The following is a 23175-nucleotide window of genomic DNA, read 5'->3' as shown; positions in this document are numbered from 1 at the left end:
TTTTATGTCAGCATATCTGAGGAGGTGGTTTAAGTGGCATGCAGTATTTCGTGAGCTAAATTAAAACTGTTAACTAAACTAAACCTTGTAAACTAATTCTTGACTGGCATTGTTCTCAGTGGAGAGTCACGTGGCAACACACCAGTTTACATGTTAACTAGACAGTAATTATCAGGGCTTAATTTAATTTAGGTCTCTATTCAATATAACCCCAATATAACCCCAATATCCTCATCCTTAGCATTGAAATTAGGCAGATGTTGCTCTTTTGCCAATTATGCAGCATCACAAGTGTGACAACTGCTAACATTAACAGCGACAAAAAAATTGTAAGAAATGAAAAAGTAGCACTTTAATAAATTCGCTGCTCACGGTCAAGGACAAAGCTTATTGTGGTTAGAATGAATAGAGGCCATAATCTGATCAAGTTCATTCTGGTCATAATGAATACCACTTTTCAATGATTCCATCTGAACAACATCGATTGTAAACACAGATCACAACTGATTAAGATACACAAAGTTGCTGTTACCAATTTTAAAAATAACAACTCAATAGTAGTGACTTCTGCCATCTAGACCTACTGACAACAACATAATATTTTCTGGAGGAACCAAAGATGCAGAGCATCACTCAACCTCTAACCCCAATTCAAAAGATCATCAATCCAATGAAATAACTGATGCCAAAGTACATTTACACCCTTTTCTTTAATTTGCAGCATGTTTCAGGCCTCTTTCTCATTACTTTCCCTTAGTCTTATTAGACTCTGGGGGCTATTGAAATCTATATTGTGATGTATCTTTAGCTTATAGTAATAATACAGTAATAATACATTTACAAACGTGGTATTAATGAATTTATTTTATTTGTGTTAATTACACAATGTGATAAATTCAGCTGTTGCTGAGTCAGCAAATTCATTATTCCAAGTCAAAGTGAATGTGCATTGCCTTGTAACAGCAAAGCACTATGGTGCGTGTTTGATATTGGTCTGTGTATCTTTGCTGCCACACATGAGAAAGTCCCACTCCGTGATCGCTCACCATAACACACAGATGGACTACCCTCTACATCAGTGTTTACCAACAGTGGGCCAAGAGAAACCAGAATAATATCTAACCCCGCCTTTCACATGGACCAGAGCTCTAACAAAAAATGTCAGTACTGAAAACACAGAAGATAACCTCAGGCTCCTAAACAGTGCAAACTCTCAGAGAAAGCTTTTCATCACATTAAATATATTTCAAATGGAATCATTTTGCAACATCAACAAACAAGGAAAGGACTACCTGTACAAAAATATATAAAATTGATCATTTTCTGTTTTTCAACTTTTTACTTTTTAAATATGAAGTAGATAGACTTTTAGAAAGTTATCATGCTTAATCATACATTACATTGACAAGTGGCAACTTAGAAGTATGTATATATGAGTATGTATGAATATATGCATATATACACATATCTATGTAATTGTGTGTACATAAATACCATACATTCTACACATACATATCATATAGCATGTATTATATGTATGTATACTTTAAATAAATTAACTAAATAAACACTATCTTTTGGTTATTTCTGCTAATATTTTACAAACATGCTAAATAAAATTGTAAGTTTAAATGCTTCATACCCTTTCCTATTTCTGTCCATCAAAAAAAGGAGAGAAGGCAGTAGAGTGTATACTGCAGCGATCTATGCAAGGATAAAATCCCAAACTCCGCCTACTTCAAAAGCCAACAAGAGGAACAGCAAACTGAAATTGTGAATGAATGCTTCCTTCTGTAGATAATTGGACCCAAGCAAAATTCACAGTTCATTGAATATCCCTGACCCTACCACTTTTTTTCTACATTCAATACGGTGTCAGGTAAGCTGTGCAAAACCTTACTAAAACTGGCTATTTGCCATTTTTGTTGCATTCGTCTTTGGTACAAAACACAATCAAAATATAGTGTGCAAATATTTCTCTTTTTTTTTGTCTTTTTTTTTTTTTTAATCGTCCCCCCCCTCCCCACAGCCAAGTACCAAAAACCAAAGTAGAGCCATCTTATAATACAATGCACCGACTCTGTGGCATATATCTACATTTTCCACGTGTTCCTATGTACATTCAGAAAATCTTAAAGAGCTAAAATACATTACAAATCCACAAGTCACCCCCCTTTCCAACAATTCTCACTCTTGCTCTGTGAAAAAGTACGCTTTCTTTGATTTTGAATTCATCTCATCTTAAATACAAGGCACAATGAGTATTACTTGTTTGTTTTTTTTGTTACACACACATATGAAGTTGCGAACTAAATTTAGGTTTTTCCCCCACTTTTCCCATCCCGTCTCTAACCACAAAGCCCATGGCATCTGAACATTAAGGGATTTCAACAAAAGCACGTGGAGGAATAATTTTGTCATCCGCATCTAGTTCAAAATAACCCCTCGCTAGGCCACCTCTTCTGTCCCCATAAATTCGTCCCACCTCAGTGAGTGAGCGACCTTCAGGACACGGTCTTGCAGAACGACCAAACCATAGTGTACAAACATAAAAATACCACTCGCCTACTCCGCCATCATCCTCCACCGCTTCGGCTTCTCGGCCGGATCCACGACCCCGGCCTGCCACTGTTTTAAAGCCCCATCCAGTTAACACCCAACTCTCCTTCTGCGTACTTCTGCTTCTCTTGCTGCGGCTTCTCTTATGCTCTGGCCATCGCACGGATAACCCTGCGGACGCTACGAGAATCACCTACAGCGAGAACTGATATTCGCTTGTTTGCTTGCTTTCGCAAAGGATTAAAAAAAAAAACAAAACAAAAACGCCAGAAGGTACGGATTCTCATACATTGGCCTCACACTTGCAACTGGAGGATCCTAGATGAGGTTGACTAGTCACATGCACAAATGGCGAGTAACACACAAACTGATGCAGAAATCCTGTATGCAGTACTACTGTTTGATGTCATTTGTTGTTGTACATCATGTGCATTATATAAATATAAATACACACAACTAGTATATATATTCACACGCGTCAACTGGACATGCAGAACAGAACGGTGTTACAGTGTTGGGACAGGGATGGTGGTGGATGGGACTCCTCTGCTCCAGGGGCCTCCAGAGCGCCTCCCTAAACCTTCGATGTGGGGACGCGGAGCCCCACCAGACCCCCCGTGGGGTCCCCCCCGGCTGTGTTCTCCAAAATCTGGTTCACAAAATCCGACGTCTGCCCGGCAACAGGTGACTTCACTGCAAAACACAAAAACAGGTGCGTGTGGTTAAGGCAGCGCTTGGCCCTAACGCCGGTAGGAGTAAATGCATAGAGATTGTGAGGGTAACTTTCTTATTAAAATGGAGAGTCTCCTGCATCTCAATTTCCAGTTTTAAATTCAGTGTTTTACTTCAGATTACTAACATTCATAGCGGTGCAGCGAATCACCACACAGATTATAAAATTTCATACTGACTCCTGCTCCATTATGACATGTTGTAACTATCAACTGTTTATCAGCACATTCTGCTGCTGTTGCACTGAAACATGTCGAATAAAATTAACATTATTTACCTAGGGTTTCGCTGATAAGTCGGTCAAGTTTTTCAGCCATGCTTGTTCCCTTGTCATCTGTCAGATCCTGCACTCTGTTCACAATTTCCTCTTTAATCCCGTTGATCACAAACAGAAGTCGATCTGCACAGCAGCAAGCAGAACAACAAGCACAACACCTTGTGAGACCTCCGTCTCCTATTACCGCTAATACTTATTAGTACTCTTTCTGTACAAACACTCACATTGCATACACTCAGCCATTCCTGTCTGTATATGTCCACCTAAATAAACCCTAAAACAGTATCTGTGCAGCCGTTGGTAAGAAGTGTGTGAAAACCGAAACTGAACAGGAAACGTATTCTGTTTTCTCACGAGCGTCTCGGCGGGTGTTCTAAGATACGGCCATGAGAAATAAATAGGCTGCCAGAACAAATCTTGAATTAATGACATTAAAACACTCGAAGGAACCGGGGTTTTCCGCTTTGTTTTGCTTTGCATTTTCGAGCGTTTTTTTTTTTTTTTTACCGTATTCTGTGTTGAGGCCCCAGAGCTTGACTTTGTTGGCTTCATACTGCGCTTTCTTTTTCAGTCTGCAGGCCCTGGGGAGAGAACCGTGGTGTTGGGAAACAGCAGGAATGAAGATAGCTAAACAAATACAGATGACTGCCTGGGTAAACAGACAAAATCAACTTACTGATGTCCTGTAAACATTTCTAATGCTCACATAAGACTACAAAAACAGATGGACAGGCATGGAGATACTGGTCAATAAAGACACACTGGGAGATATAGAGATCAATGTATGGACAGGCAGACATACAAGCGGACAAATATAGAGCTACCAAAACACATATACAGTACAACGATTTTATATTTTATATATATATATATATATATAGAGAGAAAAAACAGTCACTTATATAAAAAAAAATGCACAAACTGGAAATCACTGGTCCGATCATAACATTCTCATTGGGGGTACATGGACTGGCAGGTGCTTTACAGAGAAAGCAGGGGGTTTACCAGGCAGGGCGGAAACAGCTAGACAGCAGACAGATTTAGCAGAAAGGCGGGTGGATGTATGTGTAGGGGGACAGAGGGGTTTTCCGGGAGGGGAACGCAGTCCTACCTGGAGGCCAGCTTGTTCTTCTCCTTGCGGGAGCGGGGCCGGGCGGTCAGCGGCAGCTCGCTGACGGGCGTCAGGTCGCTGATCACCTTGTTGAGCTTGCGGAGCTCGTTCCCGATCTGCAGCAGCTTGCGCGGGTTGGGGGTGAGGTCCTCCACGTCCGTGCGCCGGGACTTCTTCACCGTGTGCTTCCCTGCTCCCCAAACACAAGCGCGCCAAACACAACGAGCGTCAGGAGAAAAGTCCCACAGATCTGAGTGACTCAAGGGCTAAGCTGCATCAGTAATGCTGTGGCTTAACTGCACTGAGGCTACATCAGGAATGCTGGATTTCTGCGTATAGATCTATGCGCTTTAGATTGAGGAGCGTGTGAGTGTAAATGGCACATATTAAACTGTAATTAGGGTATGTATGACAGTCCAGCTACGCAGCGTCCCGCCCCCCCCCCCCCCGAGCCCCCCTCCAGCTACTCACCGTGGTGCAGTCCATTCTTCTGGTACATGTTGCTAGGCAGTGTGTCCCGGTCCCACTCAGAGGGCTTCAGCATGCGCTCCTGCTTGGAGGGGGTGAGCTGCTCGCTGTACTCCCAGAAGTACCGGCGCTTGCCCCTCTTCCGAGAGAACCCCGCCGTCAAGCCTTTCACATCCTCCACAACATCGTTATCACAACCTGGAGAAAAGAGAGCAGAGAGAGAGAGGGAGGGAGGGAGAGAGAGACAGAGAGAGAGAGAGGGAGGGAGGGAGAGAGAGAGACAGAGACAGAGAGAGAGGGAGGGAGAGAGAGAGACAGAGAGGGAGGGAGGGAGGGAGAGAGAGAGACAGAGAGAGGGAGGGAGGGAGGGAGAGACAGGGCAAACGAGGGGGAGAGAAATAGAGAGAGAGGGAGAAAAACAGAGGGAGGGAGAGAGAGAGAGAGCGAGGAGGAGAAAAAGACAGAAAGAGGGAGAGAGGGAGGATAATGAAGGGGGAAAGAAGTAAAGAGAGTCAGTGACAGAGTGAGAGGGAGAGACAGGGAGATGGAAAGAGGGGGAGGGAGGGGGGAGGGTGAGGGAGAGACACGCGTCACTTACAGTGCCGCACACAGATTCACACGCACGCAAACACTTCCTACTGCTTGTAACATCACATCTTACATCACCACCGGCGACCTCAATTTCAATGCACTGCAGAGTGAAAAATCATACAACCGAACCGTCCTTTTATCTGCGGCTTCTCCAGACAGAGCAGTGATGGACGTCGAACGGACACGAATACGCCCGTTTGTCACGAGGTGCTGCATTGTTGGGGCTCATGCGTACAGTTACAATGCTTTTTCACAAAGAGCACATGCATAAATGAATGCCGGTGTCATCTTGCAAACTGATTAGGTCCTTCAAAGCACATCTCATCTTGTTAACACAGTCCACAAAAGTCTTTTGTTACCGGCTTTGAAAGTCCCTTTTGTAGCTTAATGTGCGGTCCCATTTCACTTGCACGATAAGCCAGATTTGATTGGCTTCTAAATTAGGAAGGTAATTTGTTCTATAATGTTAGCGGGAACCAAATGAGGGTCTTCAGAACAGATAGACGGGTCTTGACTACATTTATTTAAAAACACATTCATTTATTTTCAAAACGTTTACGTCGCCAAAGCTTTCAGACAGAACACGTAAGGTTAATATCAGAAAAACGAAGGAGCAGGAAAGGGGGAAAGGGGTGCCGTCTCCGTCGAAGGATGGGAAACGGCACGGAGTTGTATCTGGTGCACGTTGCCGTAGCGCGTGTCTGACGTCAATCACACAGTCACAGCTAACGCCGTGGGCCCTCTGGGCCGCAGTGACAGCTGTCACCCGGCACCCCAGGATCACACAGGGCGACGAGCAGGGAGTCAACCTCTGCCATGCCGCGCTCTGCGCTTTGCGAGCCCGTCCATTCAAAAACCCGTTTCAAAGGCTCTGGCTGCCCCACTTTACACTCCAGAGCACAACTGCAGCCTTTAATGAATAGGCCATCCCTCTCGTGGGCACTGCTGGCCATCTTGATTTAACGAAATGAAGACAGAGTATTGGTTCCGCGGCATTCCACAGGTAAAAAAAAAATACCTCCTGACATCGGCCTCAAATGCCAGCACATCCCTGTCATTATAACTGAGACACTGCCGTCGTGAGAGAACGTGGGTCCGGGCAAACAGTGAAAGTAATGTATAGTAACACAAATGGCCGTATCTGTTCTGCACATCAGAACAAACGTGCTCGGCTCCACCGTCTCTCCACAGCCAGAGCGCAAGGCTGACTCACTCGACCTTTCCATTATCTCCTCAGCTCAGCCAGTAACCCATTAGACACATCACCCCGCAAATTTAACTTCAATAGACAGAAACGGGAGAAAACACCAGCTTTCTCTATAAACTAAACATCCCACCCTTGGGTGGCGTCCAGACATTTTCATTACCAGTCAAATATTTAATGAATCAAAACACTTACACCAAAACGCTGCACAGATATTCCAGAGAGATAGCTGCAGCATGCTTTTAATTCTAAAATCCCTGCCAAGACAAAGACCCTATGCACAGGTTCCTATCTGCAATATCACTACAAATGGACACTGAATGGGGAAAAAACTGCCCACTAATAGCAAACATCAAAGGTAAAATATTTTAATGGAAACATGCATCGGTGTAAAGAGAGTTTTTCATTATCTTAAACAAACTGGCATGAAATAAATATTTAAAAACCAATGTACTAAAAATCTTCACATATGACTTTGTTAGATTTTTTTTACCTGGCTCGGAGAAACTGTCGCTTATGTCATCATCCTTGTCATCCTCGTAGTCCTCTTCCTCATCCTCCTCTTCCTCTTCGTTCTCCGAGAGTTCGTGCTCGCTGCCAAAGCCCTCGTCATGGTCTTCGTCGTCCAGCTCCGCCTCCTCCGCCGCCTCCTCCTCTTCCTCCTCCTCCTCTTCCTCCTCCATGTCCGGCTCCACCTTTCCGGCCAGCTTTCCCTGGGTCACGAACAGGGAGTAGTTGTGCTCCTCCTCCTTCTCCCTGGGAGTGTCGCCCCCCAGGGCGTTGGTGTGGAGGAGGCCCTGGCTGCCTCCCGCCACGGGGAAGAGCTGGCAGCCCGTTGCCTGGGCCGAGCCACTTTCCTGAACGGGGGCCACCTCCAGCCGGGGCTTGTCCACTTTCTTCTCAGTGCAGGGGGAGGCGGCGGCAACTGCGCCGCCGCCGGCCGGCGCGATGGCGGGGGCGGCGGCCGGAGCGACGGGGGCGGACACGGCGGCCGCGGCGGGGCCGTCGGCGAAGGGCGAGCTGACGGTGATGTTGGCCTGCAGCAGCGTGGCGTCTGTCACGGGCCGGTGCAGGCCGCTGATGCGCACCTTGGCCTTGCGCACGTAGTCCTTGCCGCCCGTGGGCGGGGCCGTCGCCTTGAGCCCCGGAGCCTGGGCCTTGGACATGGTCTCTGTGCTGGAGGGAACGGGCCGGGTGGCCTTCTGGGAGCCCTCGGCGTAGTCCGGGAGCAGGCTTCTGGCCGAGGACGAGCTGGGGGCGGCCTGCCTGCTGGCCGGCTTCTTGCCGTGGGACGGGGGCGGGCCGCTGTGCTGCTTCTGGCTCTGCAGCAGGTCTGGGTGGTAGAGCGTCTCGCACACGGGCTGCGAGTCCTCGCTGTTGAGCTGCGCCAGCGTGGGCGTCCTCCCGATCACCTCCTCGTCCTGGTAGGGGCTGGAGAAGTCGTCCAGCCCCAGGAAGTCCACCTCCTTCGTCCCCCAGATGTCGCAGCTGGTCAGCTTGGTGTACTTGGTCAGGTCCTCCCAGTACGTGTCCCACTGCTCGAAGTTGGAGTTGTAGGTGGGGTCGGTGTCCAGGATCTCCGTCAAGTGCTCGATGCTCTCGATCTCCTTGCAGTCTCCGAACGAGAAGATGTCCGCCCTTGGGCTCTGCCGGCAAGTCATGTCTCTGTCCTGGAGGGGGAGAGGGAGACACTTAGTAAAACAGAAAAGCATCAGATTTTCACTCAAGCCCATTTAAAGCTCTGTCTTAGACCAAACTTGGCACTCTGCCAGCAGGTTCAGGGATATAAATATGCAAAGAGCCATTTTTCTCCACCAGCTTGTTAGATAGCTGCAAAAAGAGCACAATTCTGTTGGAAGTACAGAAAATCAGAGGAGCCGGTAATGTTTTTACAGACAACGCTATATAAATGATAGAACTTTCATTCAATGACATACCAGAGACCACAAATTTCACAACTACATTTCAGCTTGATTAACAATGGTTCCCAAGACGGTTTCTGGAGGCTGATTTGACCAGACAATTCACTACCAATTTACTTTTCTGCATTTCAAAGAACCGACTGAATACTGATTTTTCGCAGAGTACTCTAGGGAGACTGAGAACTGGGAGAATGAGGCTTCTTGACCCCCACAACTGGTGAAGCTATTATGTTTTAACAGGGATTCACTACTTTGAACTAATAATACTGTATTATTGTGGAGAGCAAAGTCTTTTGATTGGGTTATACAAGTCAGTGATAGACAGCGCATTATGCAGATGACAAAGCCTCGTTCTTCTATAACTGCTTGGCACACCCATAGTAAATCTGTACTTGTTCCTGGTACACGGGAGGTTACGAGGGGACAATATGGGCCCGACAGCACTCCAAGCCAGAATGCCACACACAAAGCCGGCTCCCGTCCCCAAAGCTTTTTGGCCGATGACCTGTCTGTTGAGGTCATCGGTTGCCACAGAGGCAGGTTGAGCCAGAGGAAAAATCCGCCGCCATGAGAGAGGCGAGACAATGGCCTCCGCTAGCCGGTCCCTGTGGGAGCCAGGTGGCCTCTGTGGAACACCGGGAGGCCTCACGGGGCAGCAGTTTGGGGTGGGGAGGGTGGGGGGGGGGTGAGGCCGGAGCTGGGGGGCTGGATGCACACTCACCAATTCGTACATGAAGTCAGGGTCCGAGCTGCTCGCCAGCAGATCTGTACTGGTCAGTGCCTGGTCAGTAAAGGTGTAGTTGTCAAAGGCATCCCCAAAAGGAGGATCCATCCCACTGATGCTCGGCTGTGGAGGCAAAGGGGGGGAAATCTGCAGTCAGTACGGTCTGCTGACATCATCACAAACTGTAACACTGAGCTTCAGCCAGCTGCAAACACTGGAACAGCGCAGCATAATCACCACCACTGTTTGAAGTGAAAACTGAAATCCATACGTTTCTGCAAGGATGTGAGATGGTCACAATGTTTTCAGTTCAGCACACCTGACTTTTGATGATGCCATAACTACACGTGTACCGTCTCTTTCATATCTGTCACATAGCTCAGTCGGGGTCAGTTATTATCATTTTACATTTTATGATGGAGCATTCCAAACTGGGTCCTGTGCCTGGATTCCTACCATTGTAATTGAGCGAGAAGATGGCCTTCCATCTTAAACACTTCATATTTAATTGAAAGGGTTAGCGAGGGTCATCTTTAGTTAAATTTTAGCCTCCTGGCTTGTCACTTGATTTGAGAATCAGTTCACTCATAGTGAGCCTGCCACAATACACAAACCACACACTGAAACGTTTGCAAGAGGCTTTTCTTCATAATTCTGACTGTATTTCAGACATCAGACAAAAACAACCCTTTTCAACAGGGTTTTTGCATTTCTCTCTAACAAAAAGCCCTGGCTGGTAGCAAGGCCAGCCTGAGTCATCAGCTGGACCACTGTCAGGTTCTGGATTTTAAGGGGGCAATTCGTTACCTTGCCACTCACATTATTACTTGATAGCTGCCATAAAATGCTGGACTTTCATTATCAGTTTGGAATTTCCCTGCAAAGAGAAACTATGCAGATCAAAAAAGGGGTGTGGCTCAAAATGTTTGTGTCGAACGAATCGGCTGAAACATGCAGAGCGTCAGCTTTATTACGTGCGCTTCACCACAAATTCACCGCAGAACAACCTGCTCGCTCTTCGTTGCTGAGAGGACGGCAGATTGTTGACCCTCGGATCATTTTACTGAGCAAACGCATTGTCTCCGAGTCCGATCACTGTAGCCTAGAATTTGGGGCAAAGCGCTGCCAGACAACGCCATGATAACCTGGTAACCTGATAAGGAAATCTCACCCATCATTACCTTTGGAGAAGTCAGGTGCAGCACTGCGTGGAGTTGCAGTGGCTCATTAAAGGCTTATATTACACGTCTCTGCACACACTTTCAGTGAACCTGAAAAATTTGTATGACAGAGGTTACTGTAAGATAAAAGGTAGGGCTGTCACCTCAACCTGGTTTGATTTTGCACTAACTGGTATTGACATGTTGACATTGTAATACTCACCCAGTATCCAAGACATCTTCAAATCGTTCCAAATGCAACCGCCAGTCACTACATTTACATTTATTCATTTAGCAGACGCTTTTATCCAAAGCGACTTACATAGGTTACAGTTCTTTACAATGTTATCCATTTATACAGCTGGATATTTACTGAGGCAATTGTGGGTTAAGTACCTTGCCCAAGGGTACAGCAGCAGTGTCCCAGTGGGGATCGAACCGGCAACCTTTCGGTTACGAGTCCTGCTCCTTAACCACTATGCTACACTGCCACCCTACATTTGTATCCAAAAATCGTAACACTATAGTAAGATATTGTCACCTTTATTTGTCCCAAACTCGTGGAGAAATAGTTAATGTTGGAAATTATCTTTGGTTTAACACAACTGTGTGAGCCACGCCTTGCTTCATCGCTTCAGTCACCCCATACCATCTCTCTGCAGCTGGGAGGCAACCAACCGGTCACATTTTATTGACACAACAAATGCCCGCTGTTCCAGAGATACGGGAGACTGCAATCCCCATTCAGCCTCACGACCGCACACGCGTAAGTGGTCTTTATCGGACCGGATCAATTATCACCCTAAACGAACGCGGGAGACCGCGTGCCGGAGGTACTCAACATTGCCCCATTCAAGCAAGCTCAAGCACACGGTCACTTGCATTCATTTAGCGTAATAGTGGATGCAGTTATGCAATTAAGAGAAAACTAAAAACAGAAACTACGGCGCGACCACAGCTGCTTACGCCTGCATTAAACTAGTGCTACCTCAGGAACTGTTTAGTCCCGCGAGACAGTTAAGTGCTTGCTATATTTACATTTTACAATTAATTCTTCTTTTTTGTACTAAGCGCTCCAACCTGCTTAGCACAGAGCAATCCTGTGCTGAAACTATCGGAAGTAAGCAATGTTTTAGTTTCTGCATTTAAGTATCCCCTTGGATGATGCTGATGTTCTTCTAATTTAGACTGTGCACATATGCAGATCTCCTAATGTCTCCTAGTGCATGAACTGATCTTTCGTGATTTGAAGATAGTATGACAGAAATATAGAAATTTCCACAGAGCAGTGACTTCTCCTTCCAACCACGGCGGGTGCAAGACGTCCAAACACGTTTTCTTTGCAGTCAGCATTTTCTTGTCACTTTGTGAGTGAGAGCTTAGTTGTGTTGCTTTTGCAGTACGATAATATCAATCACAGCATACATACCCCTGTTATATTATCTATACAGTTTTGCATTAAGGACTTCTTTATGTATCGCTGTACGCACGATAGAGATTTTCATTCAGATTTTTGTGGATGATAATCACGGAGGAAGCTTTGCCATTTTTCAACCGCAACATCAATGCAGCACCATCTATTTCATAAATGCTACTCTCTCCTCCATTATTTGGAGTTGGTTGCTGACAAAGCCGTTTCATGACGGTTCTCATGCAAGGATTCCAGGAGTCATTCCCATCTAAACCACCATCAAACCGCCTTCCACATACCAAATTTACATAAGAATTTCCCTCTCGTTAAATGCAAGAACTTAAACCAAGCATAAGTACTATCAGCACTGCCCAGCAGTCAGAACTCGTTAACCCCCGTTATAAATTTCAGAAGTGGAGAAATCGATGATAAGAGATTAAAGACACTTTTTTTTTTTTTTGCACAAAGATACTTACCCGCTGTGAAGGGCACATACTTTAAAGTCTGAAATATCCTCAGCATCCTACTGGCTGTTGCACGATCTGAAGAACTGCTTTTGTGTATCTAAATAGCCCCATCATCAGAGAAATATGCAAGTCTTGCAGGCACAGTTACATTGTGGGATGGGCCGCGCTCTCGGACGCTGATAGTGAGGAGACAAACAAACAGAGATATTCACGCGGACGACGCGCGCCGCCGCCCTGTCCCTTACCAGAGGCATTGCCAAGCACAGATCCTCTGTGTCTAACCGGAAACTTTTCAGCCGTCTTTCGCGTCCAGTCGTTTCCAGCTTTGTTCAATACCGACAGAAAGCGACGAATTTCCTCACAAAAGCGACGTTCTTCTTCGCACCCACAAGCCTTCACAGGCCGATCCACACGTTTTTGTTTTGTCCTCCTGTGTTGATTGTTCTCTGTTGGGGAGAAGGGGATGGGGGGGGAAGAGAAGGAGAGAGAGAGGGAGAGAGAGAGAGAGAGACAAGTGAAACAATGTTCCCACAATTTCAAAATCAGCATCTTTAGACTGCGTGCACACTGTATGACTTGGCTTATACAAAATACTGCTGTTTTTTTTTTTTTTATTTTAACTCAGTCATTAGCCTGCGTGGCATCCTAACTCTCCCCAAAAAAAAAACAGGGAGAAACAGCAACCCACAAATCACAATTGCGGACCGACCGTTCGACAGCGTGTGCAAGTACCTGTCAAGAGCCGTCGTTCCTTTTAATTCGCGTGAAGGCCCGCGGCTTGCGGTGATTAATTGCGATTCGCCACCGCGGCAGCGCTTCACATGACGGAACGTCAGCGAAAGAGGACCGTTCCGGGCCTGTCCGTCACGCTAGACTAACAGCCGCCGAACTTTGTTATGAAAAGCCGTCCATACAGAAGTGTCTCAAAGCCACGTGAAGGAATACTCCGGTCCCCGCGGCCAGGGGTATTAGCGTGATGCAACGCAGACCCGGCGCTGAACGCTGGGCTATTTTTATCGGCCCCTGTCTCCTCTTTTACTGCTGCCATCTCCCAGCCCCAAATAAAGGGGCTGAGAAAGCAGACGCTCTCTGCATAACAAATCATTGACATATGCCTGGAAATAAATAATAGTATTGGCCCCGGCTGCGGCGTGGAGCGAAAACAAAAGCCCGTCCCACATCGCGCGGATCTCTCTGGCAGGGGTGACGTCACATCCTCCCGGCGTGCCTGTTGAGTCAGAGCCGATATTTATCACCTCCCTCTTCGCCTTCGCCGCTCTCGGACTGCAGACTGGCCCGGCACACAGACCGCCGTCTTGACCCGGCAGCCGTTCTCAGTGACTCAAAGCACCCCTTCATGAGGCAGTATGCCATTTCGATGGATCGCTGCAGCGTAAATGCTAAATTCCGTATTTGAGAATGGTTCATCTAACGTACAGACACAGCACACCTGTTGCTCCTAGTGCATATGCATTACTTCACGCGTGAATAATCGGGATGAATACGCTAAACCTGGGAGACGGGAGGGATGCCACCTACATTTTACTGACATATGCTCAAAGTCCATATGCTCAAAATTAACCGCTAATCTTATAGCCTCATCTTTATGATAGAACATGCTAGAGAGAAACATTAGACAAGATCAGCAGAACCGCTATACGTGAGCGCAACAGACCCACTCTTAATGGGAACATGAATGAGGGCATGGTTACTCTGAGTAGGTTGCTCACCAATGCCTCTAGTGATTCACCTCTAACTGGTACCAGCTTGGCACCATTTGAGTCATCAGGTTTCTGATCTCTGACTTTCAGGCTTTTAGGCTCCACCACTGAAGCCCCTGACCCTCAACACAGAACTGAAACTGGAAATCACTGATACAGTGCTCCCCAAACCCCCCAACAGTTAGTTTCTCAAAATATTGGCATTGCAATTATGCCTGCTGCAGCACGAGGGTTGTAATTATCTGACACATTAATCCCTTACAGGCCCTGGCAGCCCGTTAGCCGAAGGCCAACATTCTGGTGTTGGATTCTGCGAAAGATCTCTTCTCTCCACCCCGATGAATACGAGTTCACGGCCTTTAAAAAACAGTCTTACTTGTTACTCGACTTTCTCGAAGGCTCCAACCGCTTGCAATGTAAAGACCTTTCAGCAAACCGCATGCTTTGCTGCTGAGTGTACACTCCTGTCCTTTCTGTTTCTCTTTCAATGGTTTAGTGAACATTTTTGAAATTCCTTGATCCCAGAAATAATTCATCTTTTATTCTCGGGGGCGATTTACTTTCTCTCCTTAATCTAAATGGCCGGCATCCCAGACTGCTGCCTGCTTTTTTCACAGAGAACGCTGCTCCAAACACTGCAATGTCTGTGCTGTAGCCTCGCTCCCCCACCAAGCCACACCTCGTGAAAATGCAAATGTGAGTCTTCATTTCTGATACACCAGAAAAAGGACTGTATTAACGGGTCCTAAAGTCTTGCCCGGTACTGCCCTGGCTCCTGCGAAAGTGCCCTACAGTTCGGGCAGGCGCTTAACGCTGCTCCCCCGGACTGCGGCACCAGCCACGAAAATACATCCCTGAACCACAGTGACAGAGCTGCCCTGCTACACACACTGCAGATGAGAGAGCGCCGAGTGAATGCAGCAGGAAGAGAAGCACTGAAGGACACAGCCCAGCCTCCTCCTTATTCTGCCAGGGCTAGCCAAGGCTAGCGGTGGAAGGGCACGGTGGAGGAGGAGAAAGGGAAGGATTGTGCGCTCGGGGTTTCCAAACCTTCAAAACAACACTGCGAGATCAGAGACCAACCTGCGGGCAGAGAGGACAGATCCGCACTGAGCGAGCCTCGCGGAGAGAGGGAGAGATCAGACACTGAGGACCGAGGGAAGGACAGGGACAGAGAGAATGCACGTACCAAAATAGCCTAGCTGGGAGAAACTGGGGGTGGAGCGTGCCCAACGTCAGTGTCCCAGCTCACCTCCGTCCACAGAGAGCCCGGACTCCTCGATGAATGAATGACACAAGACACACAACCACCTGCGCTTTCCTCTTCCCCGCCACTACTTCAGAGTAAACTTCCACACGCACCATCACCAACCCTCCGTAACCACGGCGCGTGTTGACATACATGCAAATGCCGCCCCGTCTGCCGGGCCGAAAGGCCGGCGTCTCCCCGGGCGACGGAAATCTGCAGTCATGCTCCGGTGAGGGGCGGGGTCGCCTCGCGCTGCGCGTGCGGGTCGCCATGGCTCCCGTCGCGGCGACGGGAGCGGTTCGACACGTGACTCGGCAGCCCCTCCTAACCCTCGTGGCCGCAGGAGAGCGCAGCCGAAGACCGGAGAGTTTCACTTCTCAGCAGATCCGGCACACCTGCTCAGTGTTCTGCTACAGCGTTGGCCTAGCGAGTGTGTTTACTGCACAGCGATCAATTGCAACTGCTGGGCGGCAACGCTGGACGTGGTCTTCAGCAAGGGCACCTGGATTGCCCCCGTAAGGACCCAGCTCCGTGGATGTACAAAATGTGAGCAAGCAGCCCATTCAAGCAGCTGAGAGTTTTCAGGCTGTGAACGGTCAGTGAGAAACCTCCACACATCACAGGAAACACCAGTGTCTGAAGGTCCCCTGAGAGAAAGGGAGATTTACAGTTTACAGCATAGTCTGTCCTCTCCCCACCTCTGGCCCGCGCACACACACACACACACACACACACACAGCGGGTGAGACATCCACAGTCCTGGGTTTCAGGAAGTGATGGCACACTGCATCCGGACCATGACGTCAAACGGGACGCAGATTGCTATCTCTCGGAGCTGCTGTCGTCACGGCGGGCCCCCCACAGCCCCCGCGGCCCCCGCGCAGGATTAGTCACGCTGTCGCCGCCTTCGAATCCCGATCAGACGCAGGGACGATTCCTGCTTCCTGACGTGCCGCTGACATTGCCGGGAGCCGCGGCTTTCCCACAGAGGGCGGCTTTATGACAGGATCAATGCTAACCTCACCTCGACGGAGAAGTGATTTGACAAAAGGAGGAAGCTCGCTCCGATAACACGGCGCTCTCACGCCGTGTGCTGCCACGACAGGCGACCTTCGCCGGGCAGAGCGCAGGGCAGGACGCAGAGCGACACTCTGCACTCAGTAATGAAGGACAGAGGATGGCCTTTGCCCTCCAGCCGCTTCTAATTCAGGGAGACCACCCTGCTGTTAGCTCCATGACACACGGGTTTGTGCTTCCGCACTGTGCTGCTCGGGGAAACCCCAGTGCCACTGTGGCATTTCACTCAGCAGACACGCCATTACTGTCAAGCTCTGGCTGAGTTGTGCTGCGTACTCATAATCCCTCAGACTGCACATCAATATATCTTTGCAATAGGAAACAACCAACCACCCTTCTAATGGAACCTGCTTTGAATAGCTAGGCCTGATTCAAAAGTCAATCGCTCAGCTGGAGGTGGTGGGAGGGCTTATAAAAAGTCTCAGAGTACAGTTTCAGCACAGACACAAGATGAACATGACCAACCCCTCGCTGCTCTGTGTGTAGTCACCTTGCGTTAGGTTTCTAATTACAATTTTGGTTTTTGTGAAACTGGATGCGTCCGCGGCACAGGGTGTTATTGTGTGAGGCAGAGCATGCAGGCGGGGCAGAAGGACAGGTTTGGTCAGTAGGGACACGACGGGAGGGAGTGCCCCCGCCGCTGGTGTCCATGCTACAGAGACGCTTCGCTCCGATTGGCCGGCTCCACATTTAGCCTGAGTACGAGGTGGCTGTTTGTTAGAATGTAACACTGGGGAGGTCCCAGGACACCCGAAACTTCTCCCTGAAAGGTGTTTGTAAGACCGTCGGGGAAGGGGGGAGGGTCTGACAGCTTGAAACAAGGTGAGTTAAGCTGCAGACCGTGCTCCTGTTCGCAGTTCACGCTTTGGCCGAGTTCTAAACATGATGCAGCTGAGCATCGAGCATCAATACTGCACAAATGTCAATTATATTCAAGGCAGATGAGAGAGCGAATCAATCAAATCTCAGAGACAACCACCATCTGCCTTTAAATGATTTGACGGAGATTATCCATTCATCCCAGCATTAACCCGCACCGCGGGAGCTGCTGATTGCTTGTGAACACAGCTGAATCAGGGCCTTCTTCACCTGCCATTCTACACAAAACAAAACCGACCGTTAACATTTGATGAACTGCACAATTCCACAAGTTAACGCCGATGCTTATTGCCCAATATAGGACAACTGTCTATTTTGGAACACTGCCAGTCAGGTTAACTGCTAAAATGTTTTTATCTGTAATTTTCCAGTGAAACCTATCATGAAAAAAAAAAAAAAAGAATAATCGCAATTTTCTTCGGGCACGCAAACACAAACAGCAGAAATGGCAGCAGGCCTTTCTTGGCCCAGCGCACAGCCCCTGAAGCAAGATGCCTCTAGCGATGACTTGCTGGGCTTTGCAGTGCTGCATCAGCCAGGGAGATAAGGCTGCGCGGTGGTTTCGCTTATCAACAGGAAGCGCTTCAGAGCGCGCTTTGTTTTCCTCTCCTCCGCAGGACCTCGGCGCAGCATTCCCCAGTCGTGCGTGGCGCTGCCAGGTATGTTACTCAGGAGTATCTCAGCGCGCCGAGCCACCGAGAGGCTGCCCTTACATAAGATGCGAGGCCCTGGAATGTTTTCCTTTGCTCATTCTTGCAGGCCCTTGCATATTCAGGCTCTGAGCCGCAGCGAGATAAGCGCATCATCCAGAACTGACTTGTACAGCGCTGGCATAAACGCTAGCGGGCTACGTCCCTGTGCATCAACACAGGGTCGCTCCACGTGCTCCTGTACCATGGGCTGCGATCTCGCATCGTGATCTCTAATGACGCTGCACACGAACCAAAACACACTATCAAACTAACGACGCTAGTTTAAACTAACTACAGCCCTGTTCTCCACCTTCAGTTACCAGCTGGGTCTTGCTGCCGCCTCATCATGCTTTACTATGTGAACACTGTGCGCTTGACTGAGAAAAATATGCAAAAGCCACCCCCAACTCCAAGGATTGCTTTGACGCTCACTTGTCCCTTATGGAACAAGAAATGCCCACTGTGCACCCACCAAGCGACCGAAACACACGGTGCGTTCGATTTCTCCGCCTCTGTGTGCTCATTATCTCAGTTACGAACTCTGTTGTCCTCAGCTGTGCTGTCAGACCTGCTACACAAATAATCAATGGAAAAACAGCACCGCCTGTGCACGCCTCAACTATTTGCACAGGCGGTAGTGAAACAACCGATGTGGCAGTCAAGCAAGTGCAAGCAAGCTTGTGTTCCTCATTCTACTGGTTACATTTTCTGCACCTTTTGTCACATCTCACTGTGCTGCAGGGTGAACTTGACTTCCTGGAATAGTAACAAATTAATGTCTCTTAACCATGGGCCTCTGACCACCTATTAGGCCTGCTAAAGTGAGTGCCAAGTGAGTCATGCACAACCTTTTCAGAGGTGTCTTAATTATTAAGAAAGCTTCAGTTTCACTGACTCTTAAACGCAGGGTTGGTTACGGTTTTGTCAGCGCTTCTCCTTTAATCTGAACAGTGCTAACCAGCTTGTGAGACCATTTGAAACACTGCATTCATCTGTGGCAATATAGTCCTTAATTTATTATTTGACTCACGAAGGACAACCCGAAAAATATTATTAATTAAATTAATGGAATGTTACAGCGACTTCCGCAAAAAACTATAATATACTACAAACGTTATTTTGTTAATATGCATATGCAAAGCAGTTTCAATATAAACAGACATCAACAACGAGCGCTGATTGGACAGCACCCTACGGAAAGTTACCGTTTTTCACAACCATTCTGTCCTTTCCCAATACAGATCTGAATTATTTAACTGGGCTTAACTCGTTTTGGAGCTAACTCAATTTGATAAATCATAATCACTTCCCAACACTAATATTGTTCTGACGCTCCTTGCTCGGATGGAAAGCATAACTGTTAAGAAAATTAACGCCATCAGTGTACTGTGGCTATACCTAGCTTCGTAGGCTGGCTCGACTGGATAACTCACGTTATATACTTCGGTAAATGAATGTGACCTACACAACATTTGCTGCTGTGAGTGACTGCGGTATTTTCTCCACCACACACACACGCCTCGGTGAGCGGGCACGCATCTTTTCTCACACCAAGCACCAGATGGGAATAAGTGCCATCTAAATTAAGCCAATACATCTGATTTTGGGCAAAACCACGTTCCTATTCGGGTCTGACCTACTAACACTCCCCCGCAGCCCTGAACTCAACATGGCCTCCAACACAAACAAACCGAAGCTTCAACCTAACCTCAATTACTGACATCATCAACGCCTACGCATTCCTCTTCTTCTATTGGACGAAGCGCACCAACACCCGCCTTCTCAAGAGAAGGAATGGACGAGCTATCTGTCCATCAGAGGACAAGAATTTGACAACTCATACCCACCCATTTCGTGATGGGCTGAGGTAGACTACATAAACAGGATTTTAAGGGCCTTTTCAGATTACGTAAATAGTTGAAAACACACACACAATTCGTCCTATGAGCAGAAAACACAGAAAAACTTGCGGCCAAAACACAAATTACAACTTAGCCACCTAAGTAGATACTGTATATCCCGATGAGAAATCCCAGGCAATGCCATCTCAGTGTTACCTTAATTTTAGCGACCTTCAGGTCATAAGAATTGCATGTCGTGCCATTACCCAGTCGATCAAAATTAAATAGCTAACTAGCATAACTATGTTTTCCCAACGGCAGTCATCGCATAATCAACCTCCTTAGCCAGCTAACTCGCTGCTGTCATACGAAAACACATCACTGGTAAGGGGGCGTGTACCCTTCACAGATAACAACTGGTGTTATTTTCAGTAAATAATAAAATCACACGATTCCATCTATTACAGTTAGTTAGCAATCTACCTAACAACTATAATCCGGTTTCTCTGACTAGCCAGTCTAGGTAACTAGTTGGCGTTAGCTGGCTAACTAGTTATATTAAATTCTACTTGCACGAAACGCCCAGAATCACACAACCAGGCAGCCAGCAAAATATGTTCAACTAACGTTAGCGAAGTAGGTGACTACCAAGACAGTTAAGTTAACTAAAACTCAAAAACTTAAGTTCTCACAGCAATACCGAATCAAATGTTTAATATTTAGGTAATAAAACGAAGCTGGCGAACAATCGAAATATCAAGCAAACACATCCAGCAAATGGTTGTAACAGCAATTGTTGTAGTCGCCAGTAGTAGCCTAGATTTTTCATAGTGTATTTTTCAATAAAGCTTTATCTTGGAATCAGTTTACTGGCTAGTTATCAGTTTGCTACATCCCTATAGGATCAATTTGCTGGTTAGTTAGCTAGTTATAACCATGAGTTATTTCGCATTGCTAGCTACCTATGCAAAATCATCCACGGTAATAGCCGTTTAGGCTACAAAAGTTGATGAAGCTAATTAGTATCCGACTAAATGGCTTGCAAAATACTAAGATCGTTAGCTAATGGTTAGTTCATAAAAGGGAAATATATATATGTGAAGTCTTGCTAGCTCGCAAACCACCTCGTCAAATAAAACGACACTGACAATCAAACGAGCCAAACACAATGAAATATGCGTCAGCCTAAATTAATGTTAAAACAGAGGTGTCATCCTGATGGCATGAGTTACTTAGCGAAAAATCAGGTCTGGTTTCACTCGGAACTAAATCCTGTTTCTGAATAACTATGGCCTCTGCGTTCCTCCCCTCGCTTCAGAGTAGGGCTAAAGTGCTAGCTAGCTTGCTAGCTAATTTGTTTATTTAGGTAGATACAGCTAGTCCAGCTAGCTAGCTAAAAGAGGAAGAAATTTCTAGATCTTCAGCAAACTATCAAACGGCAAGTTCTGAGACTACTGAATAATCGCACTACTCACCTTCAGACTCCCCATCGGGTCATCAAAACTGTGTTTAGCTCCGCGTTAGCCGCTCTGTTTGGGTATTTTTGCTATTTCTATGGAGTCCACGCTGCCCCTCTCTCTCTGGTTTGTTTTGTTTATCTTCTTCCTGACGGGTTCCTGGAAAGCGCGTGACTACCTCTTCACGTGCTCTATCAGCGACCAATTACAACCCGTCTTCGGGATTACCCCTAAAACGGTGCTTTTTTTGCACTCCTCAATCACGGTGAAAACCCTGTTATTTAACTGCACCGTATACCGTAAATCAGCCCGTGAGGTGCATGGGAACGTCTCGCAATCTTCTGATATTATTATAGTAAATTATGCAATCACGTTGCTTTGAGATAAGATATATTGTGCAGCCTGTGTACTGTGTCCAATATCACTTGCGGGATAATCATATTTGTCTCTACGGAATACTTGGGAGTGTAATGTGACGCCTGACTACAGCATTTTCGAGGAGCATGGAAAACAGTGGTGTAATGGAATGCCTCTGCAGTTATACAAAAAACACACTGAGTAAATCCTACCTCATCACGTCACTCCTGGGACTCTAATTCGTGATAAAATCAGGAAATGAGCATTTACTTTTTTTTCTGAGAAGTTCTGCAAACTGATTACATCCTGCACAATTTATTAAACAGCATCAAAATGCAAGCCTAGAAATATGCATCTATATATAAACACTATATGTTGTTTCCAATTCTTTCTCCATCTATACTTGTGTCAAATAAGTTGTGCTCCATACAAATGAAAAAAGCCTTCCCCGTATTGTAACCATAATTACCTCCTAAAAAATGCCTCGCTGTCAGGTCCTCTTTGCTCTGAGAACTTCCATCAGGTTGTGTGCAATCCAAATTATAAAACCCTTCCCATATTCACATTTTGCCAACTTATACATTGTTACCACCGTTTCTTCAACTGTCATAGGTTTGTCAAAACATGTATGCAAAAAAAATACCAATAAATACTAAAAAAATTCCTCCTGTGGGGAAATGACGCAAATACTGGCGGTTCTTTGTGGTGGTTCTCAGCTTCCTGTAATTCCTCAAACATAATACTATATGTGCTTTCGCTTTACGTATGTGTGTCTGTTTGTAACATGTTAGTCTGTATTAATGAGACAGGCAGGCTGAGCTGCTGTGACACAGCTGCAGGTGCTCTCCACTGATTGAACAGAGGGGGCCCTCTTGTGTAGCTGTCCTACCTGAAGCGACAAGGCCTCTCAGTGATGCATTTCTTTCAGGTGGATCAGGCGAAGGGCAAAGGCACCGTTCAATGCAGCACGCAGTCGGCTCGGCACCCTGTTTTCCCTGGCACAAACACAAGGTTTCACCCTTACAGAAACCAACAGCAGCCTTACTAATAAACTGTCCGCCACTCCAGACCTGGCTGCCTCCAACCTACCAGGCCAGCTGCCATCCCGTTTTCTGGAGTGGTTCTCTTAATTCCTGTAGATGCTTTGGAACCTTGAACTTTAATGCAATTAACCACATTCCCTTTAATGCAAAAAAAAATGGTCATGCTGAACTTTAAAGTGAATTAATTCTCACTGGAATAAAAAAAAGGCTAGAGGCTGCCCTGATTTGGAAGT

At 46.9% G+C, this 23175-nt stretch overlaps 1 protein-coding gene across 1 annotated transcript; it reads right to left on the bottom strand.

The window, feature by feature from the left end:
* Positions 1-3045: 3045 nt before the first annotated feature.
* Positions 3046-21671, bottom strand: LOC118790944 (CREB3 regulatory factor-like). The gene is made up of 9 exons (XM_036548090.1): positions 21561-21671; positions 12872-13072; positions 9586-9711; positions 7436-8612; positions 5151-5345; positions 4680-4869; positions 4076-4149; positions 3569-3691; positions 3046-3252 (listed from the first exon to the last, which is right to left on the bottom strand). Exons 2-9 carry the CDS (start codon positions 12878-12880, stop codon positions 3134-3136), a joined length of 2013 nt encoding a protein of 670 aa, XP_036403983.1. The 5' UTR covers positions 12881-13072; positions 21561-21671; the 3' UTR covers positions 3046-3133.
* Positions 21672-23175: the final 1504 nt, after the last annotated feature.

Source organism: Megalops cyprinoides, chromosome 16, assembly GCF_013368585.1.
Source record: "Megalops cyprinoides isolate fMegCyp1 chromosome 16, fMegCyp1.pri, whole genome shotgun sequence".
NCBI lineage: Eukaryota > Metazoa > Chordata > Actinopteri > Elopiformes > Megalopidae > Megalops > Megalops cyprinoides.
Note: the sequence above shows the minus strand (reverse complement) of the source record. Positions and strands in the feature narration are given on the sequence as shown.

Coding starts and splice junctions, on each gene's coding strand:
- LOC118790944 (XM_036548090.1), bottom strand. Junction 5,346..7,435: donor CGACAGTTTCTCCGAGCCAG/GTAAAAAAAATC, acceptor TCTTTTCTCCAG/GTTGTGATAACGATGTTGTG. Junction 4,870..5,150: donor GAAGAATGGACTGCACCACG/GTGAGTAGCTGG, acceptor TTTGGGGAGCAG/GGAAGCACACGGTGAAGAAG.